Source organism: Colletotrichum abscissum, assembly GCF_030869225.1.
Source record: "Colletotrichum abscissum strain IMI 504890 chromosome Unknown Scaffold_22.1, whole genome shotgun sequence".
Lineage (NCBI taxonomy): Eukaryota > Fungi > Ascomycota > Sordariomycetes > Glomerellales > Glomerellaceae > Colletotrichum > Colletotrichum abscissum.
The window spans coordinates 828628-854162 of NW_026850121.1; the positions used below are offsets into that span (position 1 = coordinate 828628).

At 54.0% G+C, this 25535-nt stretch overlaps 9 protein-coding genes across 9 annotated transcripts; 3 read left to right on the forward strand and 6 right to left on the reverse strand.

Annotated features, from left to right (window-relative positions):
• Positions 1-129: 129 nt before the first annotated feature.
• On the reverse strand, positions 130-1794 carry CABS01_09436 (acetylcholinesterase; the record flags this gene model as incomplete). The annotated part of the gene is made up of 4 exons (XM_060542793.1): positions 130-508; positions 555-685; positions 743-1247; positions 1316-1794. 4 exons carry the CDS (start codon positions 1792-1794, stop codon positions 130-132), a joined length of 1494 nt encoding a protein of 497 aa, XP_060400520.1.
• A 1147-nt stretch (positions 1795-2941) lies between these two features.
• On the forward strand, positions 2942-3268 carry CABS01_09437 (uncharacterized protein; the record flags this gene model as incomplete). The annotated part of the gene is made up of 3 exons (XM_060542794.1): positions 2942-2995; positions 3055-3114; positions 3176-3268. 3 exons carry the CDS (start codon positions 2942-2944, stop codon positions 3266-3268), a joined length of 207 nt encoding a protein of 68 aa, XP_060400521.1.
• Positions 3269-4467: 1199 nt separating this feature from the next.
• Positions 4468-7626, forward strand: CABS01_09438 (hydantoinase/oxoprolinase; the record flags this gene model as incomplete). The annotated part of the gene is made up of 3 exons (XM_060542795.1): positions 4468-4513; positions 4598-7266; positions 7342-7626. The coding sequence occupies 3 exons, from the start codon at positions 4468-4470 to the stop codon at positions 7624-7626; spliced, it is 3000 nt and encodes a 999-aa protein (XP_060400522.1).
• A 121-nt stretch (positions 7627-7747) lies between these two features.
• CABS01_09439 (fungal specific transcription factor domain-containing protein) lies at positions 7748-10547 on the reverse strand (the record flags this gene model as incomplete). The annotated part of the gene is made up of 8 exons (XM_060542796.1): positions 7748-8525; positions 8595-8912; positions 8991-9068; positions 9124-9271; positions 9333-9797; positions 9887-10193; positions 10421-10445; positions 10522-10547. 8 exons carry the CDS (start codon positions 10545-10547, stop codon positions 7748-7750), a joined length of 2145 nt encoding a protein of 714 aa, XP_060400523.1.
• Positions 10548-11916: 1369 nt separating this feature from the next.
• Positions 11917-13575, forward strand: CABS01_09440 (amidohydrolase; the record flags this gene model as incomplete). The annotated part of the gene is made up of 1 exon (XM_060542797.1): positions 11917-13575. The coding sequence occupies one exon, from the start codon at positions 11917-11919 to the stop codon at positions 13573-13575; it is 1659 nt and encodes a 552-aa protein (XP_060400524.1).
• Positions 13576-13823: 248 nt separating this feature from the next.
• Positions 13824-15387, reverse strand: CABS01_09441 (endo-beta-1; the record flags this gene model as incomplete). The annotated part of the gene is made up of 2 exons (XM_060542798.1): positions 13824-14714; positions 14782-15387. The coding sequence occupies 2 exons, from the start codon at positions 15385-15387 to the stop codon at positions 13824-13826; spliced, it is 1497 nt and encodes a 498-aa protein (XP_060400525.1).
• A 646-nt stretch (positions 15388-16033) lies between these two features.
• CABS01_09442 (zinc carboxypeptidase) lies at positions 16034-17482 on the reverse strand (the record flags this gene model as incomplete). Its single annotated transcript, XM_060542799.1, has 3 exons — positions 16034-16626; positions 16692-17036; positions 17152-17482. 3 exons carry the CDS (start codon positions 17480-17482, stop codon positions 16034-16036), a joined length of 1269 nt encoding a protein of 422 aa, XP_060400526.1.
• A 2729-nt stretch (positions 17483-20211) lies between these two features.
• Positions 20212-21227, reverse strand: CABS01_09443 (uncharacterized protein; the record flags this gene model as incomplete). The annotated part of the gene is made up of 2 exons (XM_060542800.1): positions 20212-20895; positions 20964-21227. The coding sequence occupies 2 exons, from the start codon at positions 21225-21227 to the stop codon at positions 20212-20214; spliced, it is 948 nt and encodes a 315-aa protein (XP_060400527.1).
• A 1252-nt stretch (positions 21228-22479) lies between these two features.
• Positions 22480-23804, reverse strand: CABS01_09444 (pectate lyase L; the record flags this gene model as incomplete). The annotated part of the gene is made up of 3 exons (XM_060542801.1): positions 22480-22968; positions 23029-23092; positions 23149-23804. 3 exons carry the CDS (start codon positions 23802-23804, stop codon positions 22480-22482), a joined length of 1209 nt encoding a protein of 402 aa, XP_060400528.1.
• Positions 23805-25535: the final 1731 nt, after the last annotated feature.

Consider the following 25535-nt stretch of genomic DNA (forward strand, 5'->3'; position numbering starts at 1 on the left):
CATGCAATTGATATACAAACCCCGAACAATGATCTCAAGACATAATACGCTTCTGGCGGGCTATCGTCTTTGTCTCAAAGTTTCTCCATGCTGTCACTAGGTACTTCCATGAAGCCATCTCTTCAATACTCACCTGTTGTCAACCTCTTCCAGGCTGACAGTCTCCCAACCCTTCTCACCACCACCTAGCACGATTCCCACACCTTCCCTCATATCATTCCACCCCATCTTCCGCAACCCATCCGGCCCATCTTCTGCGAAAGCTACATACAAATCCTGCCATACACGTGAGACCTTCTCTTCCAACGGCGTAGAGGGGCCACGAGCCCAATCGTGCGTTCCGAAGATCAAAGGCATGTCCGAGCTGTGATAGGCTCGCAGCCATGGTCGGGGACTGATGTTATGAAATGAGCTGGTACCAGCAGGTGCATAGTCTTTGAGCAAGAAGCGGAAGGTGGGCGCATGAGCTGAGCGTGCTCTGTTACCCGGCACATCGTTAGCAGCTGTACTGAGAGTCTGAGATTGTTAGGATGTATGAGGAGAGCATTTCGTACCGCGCCATGGCAACCATAGGTCCCAAGAAGTAGTCTTTTGTGATCTTTTCCGCCCAAAACGAATCAGCCCTGTCGGGATGATATACAGCTACTGAATTTCCCTCATCGTTCATGGTTCCACAAATGGCAGGCTTGTTGAAGCTGGTTAGTGATGATCAACTCGCAATCAGAGAACGAACTCCGCTTACCAATTTACTGAAGTTTCCTGCCTTGGCCCTGTCTTCATAATCATCAAATAGTGTAAAGCCGTCTACCACGGGCCGGAAGCTCAGAAAAGGCTTCTCTTCAGTAGCCCAGTGATGCTGGATAGCCTCGAGGAGCTCTTGCGGAGGCTGTTGTCTCATAAACTCCAACTCCGCCCTAGCATCGCCGCCCGGGAAACCGAGTGCCTTGGCGAGAGCACTGAAGTGCGTACATCCCGGGTCGCTCACTGGAAGCGGAGGGAGTGCACACCCAGAATGGAGAATGAGATTTCGCACCAGGGGTTTGTCCGGATGCAGGAACGCGTGGCAGTCGATGCTGTGGGCGCCTGCTGATTGTCCGAAATGCGTCATTCGCGATGGATCACCGCCGAAGGAGGCGATGTGTTGATGTATCCATTCCAGCCCGAGCCGCTGGTCTAAAAACCCTAGATTTCGTTCATCAGGGCTGAGTCCCGCGGCGTTGGGGAAGCCGAAGACGTTCAGTCGATAACTGGATTCGTGTAAGCGCATAGATCCCGAGTTGGGATTGGGATGGTCCGAGAGGTTCGGTATACTAACTTGATGCTGACAACAATGTGGCGCTTGCTGCTCTCGATCCAGGGCGTTGGATTCTGATAAGGAATCGTAGAGCCGCCGACGAGGAATGCGCCGCCGGTGATGAACACTATCACAGGGAACTTCTTCGTGAACCCCTCCTTGGCCGCATCTTTGGGTGCCCAAATGCAGAGAGAAAGACAGTCCTCGGAAGTGTCGTCTCGGATCTGGTGTTCAGTCACATCCGTATTATAGACCGACGGCCTGCCTCCAAGCTGTTGAGGGCAAGATAATCCAAACTTTGTGGCATCGATGCTGTCGACCGGAGCCTTCGGCGTTGGAGGTAACCATCGGCGCGGCCCTATCGGCGGTTCGGCGAAGGGAATGCCTAGGAATTGGGCGACGTTTGGGTAGTCTCTGTTGATGAACCCTTTGACGGAGCCGAAGGTCGAGTTTACTGTGACATAGTCGACTCCCAAATTGCTTTCACTAATGATAGACATGGTTGATTGATTCACGTGTTGCAGGTTGCTCCTCCTCGGTGTCTGACGTTGAGGTTGACGAGAAAGGCCTCTCCAGTATGCACAGGACAAGGTACAAGCTGTCGGCGGGTTCTGTCCTCTGATATAGGGCATGTTTAAGGAACTCCACATAAGGATGCAGGATCAATTGCATGAGTACGGAGTATCAAATCCTGAATAGGCAGTCGTCTCTATGGTCCTGAATGGTTTACACATACCGTGGCGTCAGGACTCTTCTCCTTCGGTTTAAATCCTTTTTCTTGAGATTCTCTTTGTATCTGCAATATCCATCAAAGTGCTGTCCTTCATCCTTGGGTGTCATAGCGTGTCGACGGCCCTGTCACTACTCCAGAATGGCCCCTGAATCCTGGTTCACTTTAGGCTCTGTCAACACTGTGGCAGCGGACCCATCTGCTGGAGGATGTCGCCTGAGGTGCATCCATAGGTAATGCAAATGTCTCCGCATAGCTGTAATTTGGTAGCATAATAAGCAGCGTCTTGATTCCCTGGATGGTTGCCATTTCACGAATAACTGATGTCTCTCGCATTCTAGCAAACATAAGAATGCGGTGTTCATTCGCATACAATTGAGTACAACGAGGCGCAAACCCCAAATCATTTGTCTGACGGAACAGTGGAGTTGAAGAGGATCCAGTGATGTTGAACAACTGCCATGTGAGGTGTAACAACGCACACACGAATTGCTTGCATAAGTGAGACTTGCTCATCGTTTAGTCAAGACTCGAGACTACCCATATGTTACACAAGGCATCATCAGCAGGGCCGCCACGACTGAACTAAGCGGTGTGAATTGGACCATCGTAGGGCCCGTTCAACAAAAGGAGAGTTTTAGACGAGAGTAAAAAGTTTACTTTCGCACTATTAGTATTGACTAACGTAGAAAGCAGAGGACACTAGGGATGGATATTCATGACCAGCGCCTTCTAAAGCCGGTGCCTTTGCAAGGGGCGGCTATTGAGAGGCCGGCTATCTCAAGTTGAAGCTGTGAATGCCGTTTTCTAGTATAAAAGCAGAAGGCCCGTACCGAAAACGTCCCAGAGACCAACTCAACAAGCAACTGCAGACGTCTACCAATTTAGCAAATCACCCACACCGTCTTCCCTCGAAAATGCAGATCAAGGCCGTTGTTCTCTTTCTCACAGCCACGCTGCTTGGCTCTGCGGTAAGATGGACCGCAGTGGCCCAATAGACGTATTTCCGAAACGCTGACTTTTGATTCAGAGTGCCTTCTGCAGCAAAGATGACTGTTGTTTCAAGGACAACGTGGCTCGCGATAAGCACGTAAGCTCTATACTTCCCTTGCGTACTTCGTTGTGTCTCATTACTAATGCTAGCTGTGTAGAACGGCGATGCTTTTTACTGCCTGAACGTCATGCACGGAGGACCTTGCCATGCAGACTGCTGTACTCTTGATGGATATGGACGCTCCTGCTAAGGTTCGAGTTGGCGATGGAGAGGTCATCAAGGAATAGCGTTACCGGATTTGGGAGCCGTGGTGCTGAAATGTTCGTCGAAATCAGGCATTGGTGACAGCAGAAAAGCTTTGGATCTAGAATTTCTGCTTCCTTTCACTTTTGGGCAAGAGAGGTATCCAAGCGTGGACCAAATAAAGTCTGGAGTGCATTGAAATACCGTTGGCACGCCCTCTATGTTCGTTAGTATGCTTCTGATGATGACACTCTAGCATATCATGATGATCCAAGTTCGCAATTGTTAGTCTTGTTGGGGATGGTAACAATCGCGCAGTCTTTATGGATACATCTGCTTGGGAACCTTTGGTCAAGCAAATCGGGATTCATGATATTTTACTTTGAAAATAGGAAAATTTGTAGAGTTTTCAAGATGCTGAAACGGATGGGAAAAATGATTTCCTGTAACGATTCTTGAGATCATCGATTTTAAACTCAGAGTGAGGTGGCTCTTGGTGGAGATCCGCAATGAGAGTACGAGAGTGACTTCCGATGAGATGGTCGTAGAAATTGAGATTCTGACAATTCAACGCTCATTATTTGCCTGTAAAGAGCCTTGCAATTGAGATTATGTAACCAACATGAACCCTCATGAGGGCATCCATCTTGATGGTACGTCACGATGTGGGTAGCCATGAGTTTGTGTGATTGGACTGGTGATTGATAGCCAAGATAGCCCTACGAATACGTACCCCGTCACGCCTGTGCAGATAAGATCAATCTGATAAATCCGAGGCTCCGATCGTCCACATCCCGACTGACCTTCCCCATATGAATGCACCTGCAAAAGTGGTTACACTTGCATAAGCGAGAGAAGGTCGCTCCAGCATTGGTGCGACTGTGCGACAAATGAGTTGAAGAAAGCCGCCGAAGAACGGATGTTGACTCGGTTCATACTTGATCCCCCACTACACGGCACACGCGCGGCTGATTCTTTACATCATTCCACAGCGAAAAGGACTCCGAGTTCATCACCCCACGATCACTATCTTACCTACCTGACGTACTACCAAGGACTGACGAACAGCCCTGCTGGCCCAAGATCGCTTTGCTGAGATCAAGTTTCGCGCTCTTCGGAAGTAGAGTGAGGTCGGTGCTGCTGGTTGCGCGAGCTACTTCCACTATTCCCCTCAAACCCCGCAGTCAACAACGCTGGTCAAGCAAGATGAGTGCATCAGACGGCACGTTGGTGGTGGGAGTCGACGTTGGAGGTAAGAGACTTTTCGAAGAATCCCGGCTTAAACCTACAGAGCAATGCACAATCATTCACTTTTTGCGACTAATCATCTTCACAGGTACCAACACTGACAGCGTGCTCTTGGATGTCTCAAAGTCCAGCACGGATGCTGTTGTCGCATCTCACAAAGCCCCAACAACGTCAAACGTAACTCACTCCGTCCAGGCCACCTTGAAAGCTCTGCTGGACAAGTCAACCGCAGACCCCGCCAACATCACTGCGCTCGCCATCGGCACGACGCACTTCCTCAATGCCATCATTGAAAGAGACACATCTCGGGTGGAAAAGATTGCTGTCCTCCGCTTGGCATCTCACAACTTTTCAACAGGCACTCCACCTTTTGCGGACTGGCCCTCGGCATTGAAGCGCATCATCAACGGTCACTCGGCCATCATCCCCGGCGGCTGCAACATTGACGGCACTCTCATCGGGCCCATCGACGAGGAGTCTATTCGCGAGCAGGCGAGGCAGATCAAGTCCAAGGGGCTCAAGAACGTTGCAGTCATCGGCATCGGATGCAGTACCGACAAGGACTACCACCAGGAGGATGAGGTCCGCAAGATCCTGCTTAGCGAGCTGGGCGAAAATGTCAATATCGTCCTCTCGCACAACATCGCCGGACCGGGACTCCTCGCCCGCGAGAATGCGACGATTCTCAACGCCTCGATTCTAAACTTTGCGCAGCGCACCATCAGAGCCTTCATCGGCGCCATGCGACGCATCGGTCTCCAGTGCCCGCTGTACTTGACCTCCAATGCCGGCCACCTTCTGCCCTTCTCAGAAGCCATGCAGGCCCCCATCAGGATCTTCTCCTCGGGTGCAACAAATTCCATTCGAGGCGCTGCGTTCCTCGCCAGGGATTCGATAGACAAGTCAGGGAGCATCGTCGTGGACATTGGCGGCACCACGTCCGACGTCGGATACCTGCTGAGCAACGGATACCCTAGATTGTCCAAGAGCTATACGGCACTGGCCGGCGTCAAGGTGAATCTGGAGATGCCTTCCGTCGAGAGCATCGGTCTGGGAGGAGGCTCTATTCTCCATAGCGCGGACGACGGCTCCGTAGCTGTTGGGCCTGATAGCGTAGGCCACGACCTTATTACCAAGGCCCTGTCCTTCGGAGGCGATACCACAACCGCTACGGATGTCGCAGTCGCGTCAGGTGCTAAGATTGGCACCACGGCTGTGTCTCTGGCGAGCGACGTTGTCGAAAAGGGCAAGGCGCGTATCCGCAAGATGCTCGAGGCCGTCATTGATCGCGCGAAGTTGTCTCCCGAACCATGCACAGTCATCCTCGTCGGCGGTGGCTCGATTCTCTGCCCTTCGGAGCTCACAGGCGTCAGCAAGGTCGTAGTCCCTGAACACGCCGGTGTCGCGAATGCGATCGGCGCATCTATTGCCAAGATTTACGGCTCCGCTGAGACGATTATCCACGGCTCAGACATCCAAGGGGGCATCACAGAAGTCAAAGCCCGGGCTATCCAGAACGCAGTCGCCAAGGGCGGTGATGAGAGCTCCGTGACTGTCCTTCACGAGGAGATTGCGGGTGTTCCTTACGTCGAGAACCAGACGTCCATCAAGATTGAAGTTGCGCTGCCGGCAGACCATAAGCGCGTGTACTCGGAGATGGTGAAGACGGCCGCGCCTGACCAGCTGGTCGACGAGGAGATGTTTGAGGAGACCAAAAAGCACGAAGCCGAGGACGCGGAGGATCACCCGGAAGACGAGGTCGTTGACCTTAAGAGCTACAAGCCCAAGGTCGAATCCAACGGCTTGTGGACGCTCTCCGAGACTGATCTCAGGTTCTTGTCCATCGGGTGTTACATCCTAGGCTGTGGCGGTGGTGGTTCTCCCTACGCCCCATACTTGCAGCTGAAGCAGTTGTTGGCCGAGGGCGAATCGATGAAGATTATTCGGATCGAGGACCTCAAGGACGACGAGATGATGCCGCCGGTCGCTAGCGTTGGCACGCCTGCCGTAAGTATCGAGCGGCCGGGTGGTGACGGAGTATGGCACGCGATGCAAGAGATGGAGAAAGAGATGAAGACCAAGTTCGAGAGGCTCATCGCCACGGAAATTGGCGGCGCCAACGGAGTCGCCACACTCATCTGGGGAAGCTCGCGCTACTACGACATCCCGACCGTCGACGGTGACATGATGGGACGCGCATACCCCCAGTTCGAAATGGTCTCGCAGTACATCCACGCCAAATCCGTCAACGAGCTCCTTCCCGTAACCCTTTGCAGCGGCACCGGCCACAATGTCGTCATCCCAGCTACCCAGACGGACGAGACCTCGGCCGGCATCGCCATCCGCGACGCCTGCGTGGCCATGGGCTCCGCCGCGGGCGCCGCGGGACGTCCGATCCCGGGTAAGCTGATGCGCGAGGTGGGTATTCCCAACACGTACTCGCTCGCGTGGCGCCTGGGTCGTGTGGTGGCGTTGGCGCAGCAGGCTGGTACGGTGTCGACTGTCACGAAGGACATCATCGAGGCCGCGGGAGGGCCGGGAAGCGCGCGGGTGTTGTTCCAGGGTAAGATCCGGAGCGTGGAAAGCACGTTGACTGCGACGGCGCATAGTCTGGGCAAGGTCACTGTTGAGAGGCTTAGTGAGAGCGAGATGGAAACCGAGACGGATCGTATTGGGGAGGGGTTGAAGGAGGTTGTTGTGCCGTTCATGAATGAGAACTTGGGGGTTTTGGGTAAGGGCGAGAGTGGCATCGAAACGGTAAGTCAATCTCCCCCCTGCTTCTCTTTACTCATCAAGTCTTGGGAATTCCCATACTGACATTGGCATGTCTAGGTCCTCGCTACTGTACCCGACCTCATCTTCCTCCTGGACACGTCGACCGGAGAAGCCATCGGCGTCCAAGAGTACCGGTACGGTCTCAAGGTCGCCGTGATGATCATGGCCGGACATCCGCTCTGGGCCACGGAACGGGCGCTCGAGATCGCGGGGCCTAAAGTCTTTGGGCTGGAACACGACTACGTCCCGACGCTGCAGTACGTCAAGCCCGTCAGTGTAATTGAGGAGTTCCGTCACGGGTGCGGCGGGGAGAATTGCACGAATTGCCAGTATAAGTGGTAATACAGGCATCAGGGAGGGCTAGAGTCGCCGTAGAAGATGGAAATAAAACGTAAAAGTAAGATGACTATGCTGTTGAGTTCAAGTGGTAGAGACTGTCCCTCAAGATGTGTGATTGAAGCGCTCAAGGTATTGGCGGCCGGTCAGTCCAATCGAATTCCGTCACACCGTCGAGATACTCCAACTCTGAGCCTGCAAATATGTCGTTGCCAAGGTTCCCCCAGAAAGCCGTTTCTCCATCTAGCACGCTCAGAGGCTGCCACCCTTGTTGCTCAGGACTCATGAAGCTGGGAATCTCTGCTGTCTCCGTCGTCGAGCCCGAACCGATCGCCGTCGTCACTGGAGGAGGGACCGAGCCCGAGAGCGCCGGATCAACCACAACTGCCACCGGCTCATCGCTACGAGCAGCCTCACCATCCAACCCAACTGGCACGACCTCAGACTGCTGTCCTCCTCCCGCATCATACCTATGCTGCTCCTTCGTACTCAACGCAACCCGGACCTTGGCCCTAGCCTCCTCCGCAAGTTTATACGAAGCAGACATGTCTTTCAGCGCGCTGTCGAACACAGGCAACAATGTGTCTTTCATCAGCTGCGGAACGCCTCCGCCTCCCCTCTGGCGCCTCGTCGTCACCAGCACTGCGTTCGTCGCGACGATGGTGGCTCCAACGAAGATCAGGGGCGCGTTGCCGAGCGTGTGCTGGCTCTTAAAGCGCTGTAGGACGTCGGCTATCCCTTGCGCGGAGGACTGGCATATCCTGAGCGACTTGATGATCGGGTTGTTTGAGGATGTCTCGGGGTCGTCGTCGTCGTTGTCGGCTAGGTCTGCGGTGGAGGGAATGTGCCGGACGGAGGCTAGGAAGGGGAGGTTGAGGCAGATGCGAGTGCTGTGGTAGAACATGCTGGTGCACATAATCAGCAGAGCTCAGTGGGACATCCTTCACACTCGCAGGAGAAGACGTAGGGCGTACTGTAGAATTGACACGTTGGGCTGCAGGATGTCTTTGTTGGTGAACCACTTCTTCCATCGCATGTTGGTTGGCAGCGCCTCGTGCCACGCGACGAGACGAGCGTTGAGTTTGTTGAGGGAGACCTCGTTCCACCTCCTCGCGGCTGGGTCCTTCATCTTCTTGGGCGCGAAAGTTTGGGATAGCATGTCGTGAACTATGCGGGCCAGTTCAATCTGCTGGTTGAAGAGGAGCGTTAGCTTTGGGCCGGCTGGGCGCATGGTCTTGAGGAAGCCGAGGTCGTGTGAGAAGAGCCAGTTCTCCCAGATTGGAGGGTCGTGTCTGTTGGCTTGTGTCAATGCAGGTGAACAAGGTGTATTACTTGTAGATTCTGAAGTGGGGTTTAGGAATGGAACATACGGTAGAGGTTCGTTGATGTTCACGTCGGCATCGTTCTCGTACATAAATGTTGGACGACCTAGGAAGAGGCTGAACATCCTGCGAGAGGAGAGACGTTAGACTGAGCATCTTGAGAATCATATAGATGTCTCACTTGTCCGTCAGGAAAGATCCCCAGTAGATTCGGCGTCGGAACTCGTTGTTGAATGGGAATGGATTCGCCTCATTCGGCTTCTCTTCTGGGCCCCAGTGTGTAGGGTCTCTTTGCAAGCCAAGGTCCTGACCCATTCTGAAGGCCATGCCTGGTGATATCTACATCAGATCACAGTTCTAGCAATTTGGTACTTCATGAAGGACTCTTACCTGTGTACAGCCACGACTTGGACATGTTACTCAAACCAGTTTCATAGTATGCAAGACACAACCACGCTTGCACCGAGGTCGGCCTCGAAATACCCATTTCATCCGTGGTCAAGATGGTCTGCGCCGTGTTCGCGAACTCCTGTGCCCTGGGCCGGACTTCCGGATCCTTGGACATGAGCGCACCCAGAGCGGCACATGCGTAGATCAAGGGCGGCGAACAAAAATTGCCGTCGACGGGGTTCTCTTCGAATTCTTGGATGAAAGCTTCCCGGTCGATGAACATGAAGAGCGGGTACTGCCAGAAGAAAAAGAGGCCGATGCAGAGGCGCATGGTCTGATTGGTCAGGTTGGCCTTGTCCTCGTGGAAGGCCGAGGGCTTCGAGGCGGTGGAGGAGCTGGTTGGGTACATGGAGGTGCTGACTTCGTTTTGGAAGATGCTTGTTGGCCCGTGGTAGATCATGGATCCTGGAGGAGATTAGAATACTGATAGTTGCCAAGAGGCGATGGAGACCCCGGCACTAAGGAGAACGAAAAGGAAAGGGACAAGGAAATACCGTCAGTCATTTCCTGAAACGAAGCCTTGGTCATGGCCTCGCTCAGCGCAATTTCATCCGCCAAGGGCAGGCCGGAGAAGGAGGGCACATAATCTTGGACTTCGAGGTCGTCGAGGATTTGGTTGCGCTCATCGCCGTCGGCGGCCTTGAGGTTGCCCAGCAAGCTCTCAAGCGAGGCGATGCGTGACTCGAGAGCCGCGACATACTCACGGGACACGGGCGGCCGCTTGAAGTCGCTCTCGCGGAACTCGCATTTGGCGGATGCTGTGGAACAGTTTGTGCATGGAAAGGTGCGGGAGCAGCGGATCTATTTGCATTTTTATGGATCAGTCAGGTGTCAGCGCGGGGGACAGGTCGGATAGCGGGTGAGGAGACTTGGTCGGACAGGTTTCCTCGACCGGACACGGATCCGGGGCGGTGCCGTGTACGGATCCCAAGTACCCGGGAAAAGGCCGAGAGTCGGGGGAAAGTAGGCCGGGGGAGGGCGGACTCGGGTCAGGGAAAAGGGGGAACAAACACGGAGAGCAAAAGTACCTTTCTCTGTTGGCACCGCTTGCACCTTGCATACTCGTTTAGCTGATGGTGGTCTCACATCATTACTTTCTTTTTTCTTCCCAATCTCTCGGATGACTTACGATATTCGTTTCTGGTTCTTCTCCATCTTCGCATTCCTGGGCGGAGAAGTTGCACCGACCCTCTCTCTGCTCTTCAACGCGATCGAAAAAAACAGCGTCAATAGCGCACTTTGAATGGGATCGACCATGTCCATTTGCGGGACAACTTACGACTTAGTCACATGACACAGTTCAGACCGTTGCAAACCCCTGGCTTTCTTCAGCGCTTTCTACTGAAGAAAGACAGGGTGCAGCATGTCTGGCAAGGCCTTGTCAAGGCTTCAATGGGTGCTAGTATCTGATACTTAGGCAGACATTTGGAGTCCATCATTTACGAGGTGAAATAGGTAGTCTCTGATTAGTCGGATGAGGTTCATCGCCTACCTCTTTCTATAGATAGAATCAATCAAATCCTTCAAGATCCTGGCGGGGCCATCACACTACTGGGGTTTCTTCCGTGGAAATGAGCATCACCGGGGCAACGAGATCCGTTCGCGATTGGAGCCGAAGTTTTGCTGGCTCCAGATCACCACAGCGATTTGAGATGGAAAGGTTGAGGCCCAAACTTGGTCGACTGAAGTAAGCCAGGAGAGTCTATTTCAACTGCTTATAAGTGGCTGCCTGCAGTTGTCTATGACGGCGTATTGTCTTGGCCGCCAGGCCCTGACGAGTAGGGAATGTTTTGGCGAGTGGCTGATTGCGAGCGGTAACAAGCGACACGCTTCTCATATTTCGGAGCGAAGTGGAACAGTGATCGTCACTGGCATGCCAAACAGCATGATATTCCTGTTGAATCTTCAGATTCCAGGAAGCAGTGTGTTTCTGTAACGTCTAAGACAGGGGTAAGAGTCCTGAAAGGGTTTCCAGCCGGGGCATTCGTGACGCGAGGTATGGTATCGAGTTGTGCCCGCAACACGGCCAACTTGGCATCTTGATGCGCCTACTATACGCTGGAACCTCGGGTAGCCTGTCAAGCCTGTCCTAGATTTCTCAAATCTTTTCAACAACTCTTCGCCCCAACGTATGTATCTCCATAGGCCGATCACGGAGGAACTGCATCGTTTCTTGACAGCACAAATCAACTCCCCACCTGAACAGTTGCAACGCCGAGGGCCCGGCCGAGCAACGTCGGAAATCAGGACGATTCAACCCCGCATGCCACCCCGCCATCAAGCCCGTATCTAAGCTATCAGTGCTATCACGAGGTTGATGCAACTAGTTCACCCCTCCTCGCGATGTTGGCCACGTATTGCATGCGCTATTCGCTGGAACAACTCTTAGGCTGAGGGGTTAGGTATACTAAAGTTGCTCGAAGTTACACAGCGCCGTACAGACTACAGAACCTCCCGTCTCTCTAGCGTTGTGTTACCTACCTTACTGCAAGGGACAATAACTCAACTCTCACAACCACTCAGCATGACGGCTTCAACACACGTCGTCTTCCAGAACGGAAAGATCTTTAGGTCAAACAAAGCACCTGCAGGTCAGCGTTCTGAAGCCAACTTTGCAGAAGCGCTGGTGATTAAAGATGGCATCATCACTTTTGTCGGTGACGCCTCCGCATCTGAGGTGAAGTCCGCAATCGACGCTGGCGCAGAGGTCCGCGATGTAGGCGGCCACACTCTCCTCCCCGGCCTCGTTGACGGACACATCCACTTGACGCAACTCGGCCAGGCGCTTCTCAAGCTGAGCCTCGCCCACTGCAAGACTCTCGAGGACATCCGAACCACAATCAGAGACCACGCCGCCGCCCACCCGGAAGCCGAACGCATCTTCTGTAGCGGATGGATGCACTTCATGACGCCCGAGGGGCCCCTCGCCTCCCTCCTCGACGACCTCGACCCCCGACCCATCCTCATCACCGCAAAAGACTTGCACTCGACGTGGTGTAACACCGCTGCTCTCAAGGACCTGGATCTCGAGAACGAGCCCGACCCGCCCGGGGGCGAGATTGTTCGCGATCCGAAGACGGGTAAACCTAGCGGTCTGCTATCCGAGGCGGCGAGCATGAAGTTCATCCCCCTCTACATGGCCCGCACCTCGACTCTCCAGGATCGCATCGCCGCCATCGAGACGGCCATCAACGACTACACGGCCGCGGGCTTCACCGGTCTCATCGACATGGCCATGGAAGAAGACGGCTGGACGGCGCTGCAGGAGTACCGCAAGCAGGAAAAGGCAGCGGGCCGCCCGTTCCCCATCCGCTTCGCGGCCTACTGGATGATCCTCCCCAAGGACGACGACGCCGAGAACATTAAGCAGGTCGAGCGCGCCGCGGAGCTGGCCCGCGAGTTCAACCTCGAGACGGACCCGGACTGCCGCCTTGTCGGCATCAAGCTCGTCTGCGACGGCATCATTGACGGCTGCACGGCGAGTTTGAAGGAACCCTACAGCCACAACGGCGACAACTGCGACCCCGTCTGGTCGCAGCGGTACATGGCACCCGTGGTACAAGCAGCCACCAAACATGGGTTGCAGGTCGCGCTCCACGCCATCGGCGACCGCACCGTCGCGGACGCGATCGACGTGCTGGAGGCGCACGTCGGACCGAAACACCGCCCGCGCATCGAGCACCTCGAAGTCACAACCGCCGAGGACGCGAAGCGCCTAGGAAGACTCGGCATCACGGCCTCCGTGCAGCCCGTCCACTCGGACCCAGCGATCCTCCGGGCCTGGCCGACGCTGATCGGGGAACACCGGTGCGGGCGGGCGTTTGCGTACAGCGATTTCGCTGACGGGGGCGCGCACGTGGCGATTGGGTCGGATGCGCCGACGGCGCCGCATCATGTGATTGATAACTTGTACATTGCCACAACGCGGCGGTCTGCGCGGGAGCCGGAGCTGGAGACGGTTGTGAATCCGCAGTTTGCGCTGTCGTTGTGTGACGTGTTGGCGGGCGCGACGGAGGGGGCGGCGAGGAGCTGTTTCTTGGAGGATCGGGTTGGTTCACTCGAGGTTGGGAAGAAGGCCGATTTGACTATTTTCGATCTTGATTGGGATCCGAGCAAGGCGTTGCAGGCGAAGACGTTGGAGACTTGGTTTGAGGGGAAGCAGGTGTTTTCTGGTAGGAAGTAGGTTATACATAGGCATAGATTCCGTGTTGTTTAGACATTGTTCATAGTTTGAGTTTCACAACGAGCCTGGCCATACAGCAGATATGGTGGATAGCAATGACTTGGAGAGCAAGTCTTGTACCCAACGCTCCTGAGTGGACTGTTTCCTGGGTGGTGGCGCGATACAACAGTAGAATCCAACAGGACTTGCAGATCTGAGTATGCACAATGAACACAGCGTCTCCTCTACCCTCCGACACTCTATCTCTTCTAAGCCAAGATACCTGCTACGACGATGCCTATCAAAGTAGCCAAAGACACGCTGTACGAAAAGGACGTTGCGACACTCTTTGGCTGATTCCCTGGACTTCTTCCAGCATCAGGCATAGACTGATGGAAGGCCTCGTACGTCCTCTCCATGTCATGCTGGAGTTGTCGGATGGAAGCTTTCCCGCGGTAAGCATCCCAGTTGTGGTCAAGAATGGCTATCACAGAGACGTTAGAAATCATCGACATCTCCTCGACGAAGAAAGTAGACTCACCCCAAGGCTCATCCTTGTCTTGCACACCTTCACGCGTGTAGTAACTTCCACCCATGACCCATACCATCCAGCTAATTTGCCGGTCAACCATAAAGTCAACCAGGCATCTCCGAAACTTATCCTTGAACGCGCCGCTTTCGTCGGTCTGATCATGTCCCCACTCCGTCATAACCAACGGCGCTCGATTACTCGTCCCGTTCGTCATGGTACCGTTCGTCGTCCCGTTATTCCCAATAGTCATAACATCCGACCCAAACGCCGTTAGGATATCCCGATAACTCGTGCATGAGTCATCAACAAGCCCTTGGTCATACTGATGCTGCTCAAATACGAACTTATTCTTGAACGAGAACTCGGCAATGGAGAAGTTGAACCCGGGCTCGCTAGCAAACTCCCCTTGCACGGGTGCCGAAATGTCAAAGTCAAAGATGCGCCCGCCAAAGAAGATGAGAACGTCTGGGTTGGCGGCGTGAATTGCGTTCGCGCCTTGCACCATGCGGGTCTTCCACGTCGTCCAGGTCGTGTTCTCCAGGCTATGAGGGGGGGATGCGGAAAAGGGGTCGCGGAGTTCGTTGCGGAGACCCATGCTGATGAAGGTTGTCCAATTTGAAGCTTTTCCCTGCGTAAAGGTTAGCCAATGGACGATCAAGGAATCAGGTGCTTTAGGGAAGTAAGTTGCAACTTACATGCTCTGCCATATAGGATAACCCGCGAACCCAGTTAGATGTATTGAAGTTCGTGTCACCGAACCACCCGTTCCCATCATACGGCGTACAACACCAGCCGGCCTTGGAAACATGATTATCAAGATGCACGTAGATCTTCTGTCTGCCCAGCTCCATCGCAACAGCATCCCACACATCAAGTCTCTTTGAACTCTCGCTAAAAGATGGATTATTCTTGAGAATCTGCTTCAAGATAGCCGTACCATTCTCCGGGCCCAGCGCATTCTGGAGCGTCGTCTTGAGATCTACATCGCCGCCCCGGTCGACAATGTCATCCACCATTTCGGTGGCGAACGTTAGCCGAACAGAATTGAAGCCGGTTTCGGCGATGCGCTTGACGATGTGGGCGATGGACTGGTATTGCAGTCCTTCGGGCAGCATGGTCCGCTCGTGTCCTGCCCAGTTCACGCCGACGAGGGCGACCGTTGCGTTGCGGGCATCGACGATGTCACGGTCACGGACGGAGAGCGGGAGAGGTTGGAGCTCGCGGCGAGTGAGCTCGGCGAAGGTAGAGAGCGGGATTGCTAGGGCTGCTAGCAGCGCCGATAGACTTGAGAGTCGACGCATTGAGTGTAAGTTATTTGTGTTGTTATTCAGTTGTATTCTTCATGAGTTTATTTGGTGTTTCTTCGAATAGAGCGTTGAAATTGTCTTCTTCTCGAAAGCCGCTTTTGGTATAGGGAGTCTTGAAAGTGACAAAGGAACTTTTGAGACAAGAATGAAGTCATCCGGGGCACGAGCACGACTGCTGAAAGAACATGACGGCACAAAGAGAAAATAAGGTAGGAAGATCCTTGGCTCGGGCCCTCTTCCCCTCCTATCCAGGAACGCCCAGGAACTCATACGACATCGGCGGAGAACTTGTGCTTGGCCACCTTTGCTTGCACATGCAGCCGAGAAGTCGTCTGAAGTTTGATGGTTCCATGGCACCGAGGACGTATCAGCGTGCCGACGGGCCGTGCTTGGACGGATGTTCTTATGTTTAATAGGCCAAGGCATGCAGGAAACGAAACACACGATTGGCTTGCGAACAAGTTTGAGAAGACAGGTCCACATTTGCGACGGAAAGTTGATGTGTACAGATTGTTTATTTGTTCATGTTCTGAAGGAATACTTACAGAAAGGGTTGGTTAAACTAGATACATGAAAGGGGGTGTCATCAGGCTTCTGTTCTCATATGAAAAACCGTCCGAAAGTTATACCCGAACGCCATTTACTTCATGTTCTGGAGCAAGTAGCGGACACCAGCGTAGGTCTCCTCGCTGGTAGGCACAATCTGGGCAGCAGGCAAGACGAAGCCGTAGTTACCCGTGTCACGAAGCTCCTGAGTGAAGGTGTAATCGGCCTTGACAACATCGTTGACGTAGTCGACACTGCTGCCGGTCGCCTTGTAGATGGTGGTGCAGATGGGACCGTACTGGTACGAAGTACCGTGGACAGCCTTGATGGCGGCGACGGCACCCTTGGCAAGGGACTGGAGCTCAGTGTTCTTGGCGGAGACGGCGGTGCAGGAGTAGCCGTAGGGGGTCATGAAGAGCTGGGAGTAGGCGTGGAAGTCGATGAAGAGCTTGAGGCCCTGGGCGGACTTGGTCTTTGCGAGCCAGGCGGAGAGAGCGGCGGTCTCGGGGGCGTCGCCCTGGGAGAGGCCCTTGAAGTCCTCGGCGCAGGGGTCGGTGGAGGCACCGCCGGTGACGGACCATTGGAAGGGCCAGTTGCGGTTGATGTCGTGGCCGATGCAGGTGCTGCCGGAGGTGCTCTGACGGTTCTTGCGCCAGAGACGGTTGGTGGTTTGGGTGTAGATGAAGCCTTGATGAAGACAGTTAGCCAGAGGGTTCACTGACGTGATATATTGAGCGGGAATGAGGACTTACCGTCAGGGTTGACAACGGGGAAGATGTAGAAGTCGTACTTGTCGACGAAGCTCTTGATCTCCGTGTCGGAGGAGTACTTGCTCAGGAGGTTCCAGGCAATGTACTCGTTGGCCATGGTGCTGATCCACTCTCTGGCGTGGACGGTGCTGTGGAAGACCACGGCGGGCTTGGTACCCTTTGAGGTGCCGTAGATGTGGATGCCAGTGATGGCGTTGCCCTGGAGGGAGGAGCCCGAGGTGACGATCTCGGCGTTGCTGGGGTACGACGAGACCAGGTCCTTGAGGAACTGAAGGTGGTCGGCGTACGCGTGGTACGAGTTGAACCAGGTCGCGTTGGCGGAGCCGACTGAGAGAAAAGTTAGTTGACGAACTTTGGCATATTGCGAGATTGCATCCGCGTGGGATGGCCGTGTGGCATAGGGTGAGGGGGCATCCAGCCTTGGAGAGGTGTCAAGACTTACCAGCGTAGACAGAGAAGCCAGACTCATCTGCGATTGAGGCGCCGAGATCCTCGTGCATGGTGGTGAGGTTCATGCCGGCAACCTCAGCCTTGAACGATTCGACCTCGGTGGCTGGAACGACGATGTCGGCGAAGGCACCGGCTCTCGGGGCGCCCTTCCAGGTCGTCAGCTGGAGCTTGTCGACGACGCCATTGACCCTGTCGACCTCGTCTCCGACAGAGAGGCGGAAGACCTTGGTGCCGTCGTAGCTCACGCGCTTGGAGCTCGCGCCGGCGACTGAGGCGGCGGTCGCGGCGGCGACGAGGGTGGAGAGGGCGGCGAGGGACTTCATCGTTGCGGTGGTATGTTACTTTCAACGACGAGAAAGAGAACTCTTGAGGGAGAGGAGGAGCTTGGCCGGGAGTGAGTGTATGGCGACCGCGCGTAACGAGTTCAGCGAGGGTGCACGAGAGAAGGCATCGCCAAGATTGAGGATCGCACGGGTGTGCTCTCCTTTATGTACGGTGTTACGAGGTACGAGGAGAGCCGTGTCCAACCACTACTACCAGGGATTGAGGATAAGAGGGGAAAGTAGAAAAACATAGTTTCCAGGCCTGAGATACTTTTCGACGGCAGAGCCAACGGGAAACAGGAACAGGATGAATGACGAGGATCGGACCGTCGGGGATCGCCTGGGCAGCTCTTACAACCTTCCCGTTTGGGCCATTGCGGCCCGCCTCGAGAGAAAAGTATCTTGGTATCTCAAGTTTGCCCTGTCTGTCCTGTCTGTGCTCTTTTCTCATTTGACTTTGTTCGATTTCTTGACGCCGATAATGTTGCCTACCTTCTCTAGCTGATGGACTTTTGGTTGAGAGACCTGCCTGATCAACGCAAGAACGAGATGCGGCAACAAGCTGCAGACAAAAGTCCCCGCCTCTGCGGTGTAAGAGGGGGAGGGAACTTGGAGGTGGTATCTTCAAAGTTGGAGGTGGTGCTACCCCAAGCTCGCTTCTCCGCGCTCAGGGGGGAAGGTAAACGGGAGTGAAGATCCACGGCTACCGACACGACTGGCTGGTGATTCTGCGTTTAATGGCGCACAGATCACAGGCTTGGGAGACGGGCGGAGGAGAGCGGAGGGGACTGGGACCTGGAGAGGGAAGGTTGGAAGCCTGGAGAGAAGCATTCGACTGTGGCTGGGCGTGTCTATCTTGGCCAGGGGTATCTTGCATCATCAGACGAGCACGCAACCCTTGGAATGGGAGGCGGCTGCTTACACGGGCAGGTTCTACACGCTTCATAGAGACATTAGTTGACGGGAAGAGCGGCATGGCGAATCCGAATAGCAGACCACAAACTTTGAAGAAGCGCGCTTGATGGACCTTTTGCATCGTCTGGTCGGCCTTGAAGACTTGATTAAGCAAGTGGAATAAAGGCCTAGATAAATTGGGCTGGTAGGACTGGTGGTGGACCCCGATGCGACCCAAGCAAACAACACCGCAGTGCCTGGCTGTCAGTGGCCCCCGCGAGCTTCCTCAGAGACTTGGAGTCTTGGACAGATCCAGGAGGTCAAGTGCCGGACTGCGGGCAACCGACCTGCCGGAACCGGGGTAGCGCGGCGGTAAGGATTCAAGGGTACTTTGGCGATCGGTTGGGGGTTGGGCAAAGCACGCAAAGCTGGACTTTGAGGCCTACTGGGTTGCATGAGCCCGTTTCCTGCAACAAGAGCTTGATTGAGATAGGCTACGGGCTAGTTGCGCCGTGTGTCTTGGAGGAAGAATCGTCCGAGTTCTAGACCGGAAGGGGAGGTATGTAAGAATGTCTCCAGCTGCATCTCTTGAATTGGGGGAACGGCACAGCACGGCATTCTTCTCATCCTTATCAGCACATCATTTGGGTGCCGATTTAAGTTTAAAACGCTTATTTGGTGGATGGGCGCTAATACGATCCCCCGCCTGCTTATCCCAGCGTCAATACGAGTTCATCTGGAGCACTCCAGCATCATTCCCATCAGTGACGGAGGTGTCCGCATAGTTGAATAGAGTGAAGTACGGACACTATGATATTGAATTGACAAGAAACGACGTACTTGATGTCCTGAATCTGAGGTATACGAAAAGCTTGGGAATTCCCAGGGAAACCACGGCCGCATTGTCGACGATAGGTGCCCTGGCGCTAGTCCAGGCTGCAGACAGCTTTGGGCAGAGACTGCCGATCATTCATAAACAAAGGCGCTCTTCTCATCAGTGACTTTCATAGAAATCGCGACTGAACAGCCAGAATGGCTTCGGTGGCCGTCTCTTGAACAAAGAATCCTCAGTGCGTCACGGAGTTTTCTAAAAAGTTTTATTTCGACGACGCTCTCTCAATGGTTTTGTTGAACCCATTGTCATCTTATTACCTTGCGTACCTAAGCTATGTACAGTGACTAAGATGCACACTACGGCACATGTACCGAATCATTGTCAACTACCTGCGTATACAAATATTCATGTTCCATCAATTCTAATGCAACTACGGAGTACACAACAAGGCAAAGCAAGCACACGATGCGACCGCTGATGAGGGCAGTACCAAAAAGGAAAAACCCAATGATAGAGTTGCGAGTCAAAAACATTGGACGATCTGGGAATCGAACCCAGGACCTACCGCATGCTAAGCGGTCATTATACCACTAAACCAATCGCCCGTGGTTGAGATTCCTGGGGCCCAGCCATCCCATGAAGGGCAAGCTGGCCGGAGATCAGCCGGGCAATACGCCCTCTCCTCTCTTCCTTCTTGTCCCTCTCTCCCTTTGCTTCTCTCCCCTTCAAGTCCAGAGCCAACTCTTTTTCGCTCTCGGCCTCTTTCCTCAATCATCGTTCTGTTCGACAGCCACCTGATCTGGACTTGGCTCGACCAAGTACCGCAACGAAATGTTCGTCCAAAGTCCTGCGCGCGAATCCTTCCGTCCCATGGCTATGGCAATCCCAAAGTCGATGTTAGGCAGTGGCCGACCAACTACTACAGCCCACTACGCTCACGAAGCCATTCATATCTACACTCCCACCTAAATCATCGAGAAAGTGCCTCCAGACTATGCCCTCATGCTTGCCCCAACCTCTGTATCGTGACGTCAAACTCCTCCGGGTCCCGCCCGATAATTTCCCTCAACGTCTCCGACACAACAGAAGTCTCCCCCGCCCGAATCGCCTCCCACGCCGTCGCCCACGTCCTCGCCTTCTCCACCGACCCGAACTTCGCCAAAACCTGCGGCAACTTCACGTACTCATCCACGCTCACCTCGCGGATCCTCACGTCCCTCCCGACAGCCCGCCTAAGCACCCTCACCGTCTCCTCAAGAGACCAGACCCGCGAACCGGTAAGCAGGACTTTTTTATTGACGTGAGGGAATTGCTCCGGGTCCCAGGAGTACTGCGCGATAAGTTTCGCCGTCGCCTCCCCCAACTCGCTGCGCTTCGCCCACGCCACGCCCGGGCCGGCGCCGTCATGCGGAATGAGGATCTCGTTCGAGGATGAGGGAGAGTTGATGTCGAAGAAAGAGGTGTAGATTGGGTACGACTCCGAGTAGAGACCCTCGCGGATGGATGTGTAGGTGAAGCTAGGGTCCGAGGCCGCGACGGAGGCTAGGTGGCGCTCCGTCGAGAGGTGGGCCTGCATTACCTCCGCTACAGATTCATCTTGCAAGTCGCCGCCGAAGGCTAGGGAGCTGTAAAAGAGGTGTTTCACGCCTGCGCGACGAGCTGCGTTGACGACTGGTAGTTGCACCTGTGAATCTTGTCAGGCCATCCGACTTGGGGATGAGACCAGCCCAACTTGAGCTCTTTGCTTCTCACCTTTTTGCGGTACTCGTGCACATGACTTGGATAGGAAATGAGGAAGAGCACCTCGATACCGGCAAACGCAGCCTCGAGATCAGAGGGGCTCGACTCGTATGACGCCTTACGTGCGCGGAGGCCGTTCTTGATGTGTTCTTGAGGTACTCGCTCCGGATGACGGTTGATGAGGATGATGTGGTCGCTGGGAAGAAGTTTCAAGAGGTAATCGTAGGTGCTACCGCCTAGGCCTCCTGAGCCGGGGAAGATGCCGATGCACTTCATTGTGTGAGGTTCTTCGATAATAAGTGAGACGCTGTATTGGACGAAAGGGAGGTTTACGATGGAGTTGGATCTAGGTATTGATCTCTTCAATCCAATCTGTCGGTAATCTGCTTCAAATGGATCAAGAGTGCGTTAGCAGAGAGTTTAAGGTGCAGATGAGCTAAGGTGAGATCGTGACATGACGCGCATGATCACATCACCTCACACCTCACACCTCGTACATTGATCACGACGCCCGGAGACTTTGCTTGGCAGGGGAGTGCCGAGCTTGACATGCTCATTACGTCACGCACACCCCTATTTTCAACAGTCGTATCAACCATCTTCCCTTCGCCTCTATTTCTGTGGCGCCTGGGTGACATCCCACGCTCAAAATCAGGCTCGCATCCCACTTTGTTTCCGTCATTACCCTGTTTTTTCCATTCGACTTCCGATTCCGGAGCGGAGAGCAACGTGCTTTTTTATTTGTCGCCCGTGGTCCGCCCCGTGTCCCGGCCCCCGCTACACGGCCGACGTGTCGGCTCAACAGCGCTTGCTGTGGGGGTGGTAGCGGAGATGTGTGCCACCCCTCGCGGATGGGTCGTGAGTATGGCGCAAGATGAAGGCTAAGTTGTGAGGCTTTCTAGCTTGGCTTTCTAGCTTGGCCACTAGGAACAAATCGAACGCCCATCAAGAGATCTTGACTACGTGCAAAAAAGTTCAGGGCTGACTGGTATGCACACATTCTAGTAAATATGATGGCATCCCATCCTTTAGACCGTTGAATGACCTCGATGCATCGCCAGTATCGCCACTCAGAGCATCAACAAACGGCGTTGTGATCCTCATCAACCACACTTTCATCGTCCGATTTCCTCACGATGCACCATGATCGAAAATTTTGAAACAGAATGAGCCTTGGATAAAATCGAAGGCGTATTGACTGACGTTATCTGTTACCGATAGAATCGTAGAGGACTAGCGAGTAAATGTTAAGGCGGGATGGTCTTCACAGTCCACAGTCATATTGTCCAGCCAAGTGGCTTCACACATACAAATTCACGAAAGGAGGATGGCAGAGTTTGACCCGGTCGGTCTATAAGGTAGAGTGATTAGCACGAAGACGACCTCCATTCCATTCAAGCTTGCGCGAAGTACCTTAGAGATACGTCAGCTTAAAATTTGGTTTCCTTAGAGTCACGAAAGCCACCGCAACTCTTAGACGAACTGAGTCCGCTTAAATAGAAGAAAGCCTATCTACATCAAGCTCTGCTTATTTCCAGTTGGTGGTAGCGCCCCTCTTGGACCCATCAGCAAGCACCAAAAAGTCGCTCGGCACAATCTTTCCGTTCTTGCCGCGCGCGCCAGAAACGAGGCTGATATCGACGCTCTTGAAGCTCGCGTTCGTCAGCGCAGCCGCGCCCAAAACATCCCACGAGTTGCCGATGGACGTCTGGCGCTCCCGCAGCGTCGCCTGGCCAAAGTAGGTGGCGTTGGCGAGGGCCTCGGGGTTGTTGAGGGCGGCGACGTTGCGCTTGAGGACGCCCGTGGCGTTGACGCTGCGGAAGCCCGTCTTGCCGTTCATCCACGAGGTGTTGTCCTCGATGGCGAAGGCGCCCGTCTGGGAGTTGTCGGTGAAGCCGTTGGCCTTGTTGCCGAAGGCGATGCAGTTGATGACGTCGCGGGCGGCGGGGAGGATGTCGCCTGCGCTGCCGCCGCCTAGCTTGAAGCCGTTGCCGTTGCCGGTGAAGTCGGGGATGTCCTGGGGTGGTTTATTAGAACGGTGTAGTGAGGATTGGCTTCGAGATTGATGTTGACTTACCCAGCGATTGAAGCCGTTGCCCCACGCGATGCTGTCCTTGATGGTCAACTTGGAGTGGAACTCCCTGCGATACTGTCAGCTTATGCATCAAAAAGCATCTGCAACTAGCAAAAGACGCACCAGAAGTCGACACCATCGTCAGAGTTGTCCCAGAATCTGCTGCCAACGACAATGTTGCCCTCGCCCTTGCCCTCCTTGATAGCAAGACCATCGGCGTTCTCGCCGTTGTTTCTCGGGTCACGGTTACCATACGAATCCAGGTACGAGATTACGTTGTTAGACAGGGCACCCTGCATGTGGAAACCGCTTTCGTAGTTCTCGCGAGTAACAATCTGGTTAAAACGCAAGTTGCTCGAATCCTTCACGTACACACCGTACGCGCCGTGCGTAAAGGTAAGTCGCGCAAAGTTCCAGTACTGAACGCGCTCAACGTGGAGCACACCACGGTTCCGGCCCGGCACGGAAGCGCCGACGGGCGCGGGGGTATCCGGCAGACCCTCGCCGTCGATGATGACCTCCTCGTCCTTGGCGGCGTGCAGGGTAATGGGAGCGGCGGCGGTGCCGTTGACGGTGATGTTGATGTTCTTCAGGAGGTCATAGGTGCCGCCGCGGAGGATGATGACGTCGCCTGGCTGGGAGATGTTAACGGCGGCTTGGATGTCGGAGAAGGGCTTGGCTTGGGAGCCATCTGGGGTCGCTACGCCCTTGGGGGAAACGAAGATGTTGGCCGCCTGGGCCAGGGAGAGGCAGGAGAGTATTGTTGGGATGACCAACATTGTGAAAAAGAATGTGTTTCTGTATGTACTTTGAAAAAGAGTGTAAAAGTTGGGTTTGCGAATCACACAAAAGAATGTGGGTGAGAGAGAAAGGTATAATCAACTACTTCTAGCATATCGCGGGCAGAGAGAGAGCACGGCGCTGGTGATGATTTATAGAATGCAGTGTGGACATGGCTTCATTGTCGCAATCGGCTCCGGTTCAGGCAGATAATGATACCACGGAGATGGATCCATCTTGGCACTTTGGGTCAGCAGGAACAACACATTAAGAAAGTCTTGGTACTCTCTAAGAAACTTTTTTGCAACTTTTGCTGAGTCTGCTTACATAGCGTGGATTCAGGAGTCGTTGACTCGCAGAATAGGGACGGCACCTGGAAATTTCCTGCCCACGAAGTGGCCTAGCTCGGTTTGGTGGTGCTGGAGCTCAATTAACTATAATAATGGGTCACCCCTACCTAAGGTATAAGATTGGTGCGAGATGGAGCTATTACGCCAAGATGGGCCACGCACCAGCAGAACATTTGCATTCTTTTGGCGTAAACGAGGGATAGGCAGTGTTCCCGGACTCCCGGTGGGAGTTCGTCAGCCCCAATAGACTCCGCCTCCGCTATCGTGAAATTATTCTGAGTTCATGATGGAGTCAAAGGCTGATTCAAGAGTCTAGATCTGGGCCCATATACTATGACTGGGAACGCGATTGCGTCCGGCAGTGGTAGGGGGTTGTCTGTGAATTACCTGACGTTGTTCAGGCTTGCTGGTGTAGTGTCACTCCTGCATCAATCAGCCTGCGAATAGCACACGACTACCCAAGTCTTTAGCCACGGCACTCGAGGTGCACTAAGACATGAGGCTCAGCCAGCGCATTTACCGAATTGCGGAGGATGTTTCTAGAAAAGTGATCTCTCCGACTCCAAAAGCGACGAAAACGACGGACAGTTGCTGTAATATATTCTAAACAGCCCTAAGTTTAAGCTTTCTTTCGCCGGGTAACGCCCATTGGCATCCATGCTTGGCTCATGACTCGGATGAACCTCACCCGCCCACCGACCCGGGAGATTGGATGCTTGGTACGGAGTAGTCAGCGGCATTGTCGGTGGTTCTCGCAGCAGTTGATGAGTTACCATGGCTTCGGGTCCAACTCTCCCGCTTCATAGTCCAGCTTCGGTCCGAGCCTCCTTAGTTCTTTGCAACTGGCATCTCACACATGCTACCTACGACTGATTTTCAGAGCTTGCAAACTACTCAACAAGACAAAGTGGGCACAGTGAGTCTGAAAACGGGATAATGCTTCGCTGGGTTTATTGTATCGAGCCTAGGTACCTTTGTCTTGGAAGCTTTCCTGATAATCCAGACAAGTCAATTGTAAGTCATAGTTCCCATGTGGTTTCTAACATACCACGGACTACCAGCTGACCCCTCTCCCCACGCAAAGCTCTCGGTTTTCAAGCTTGTCCAATGAGAAGCTCGGATTCGGAACAGTGAGTAATTGGTAACTATCTCTTGAGACTGATCTATCCTGAGCAGAGCCAGATGACGCCTGCAAAGATAATTTTCAGTATAATCAAGAGAAGCAAATTTTATTACAAAGGCCTATATGTATAACTTTCAATATCTTAGCAAAAAGGAATGCTCACGAATCAGTCCTCCGACCATTCCTGCCGTGCCTCCCGCAAGGGCACTTGCTTGAATCTTGGATGAGTTGGACAGCTTCTCTTCGCCGCCCCACGC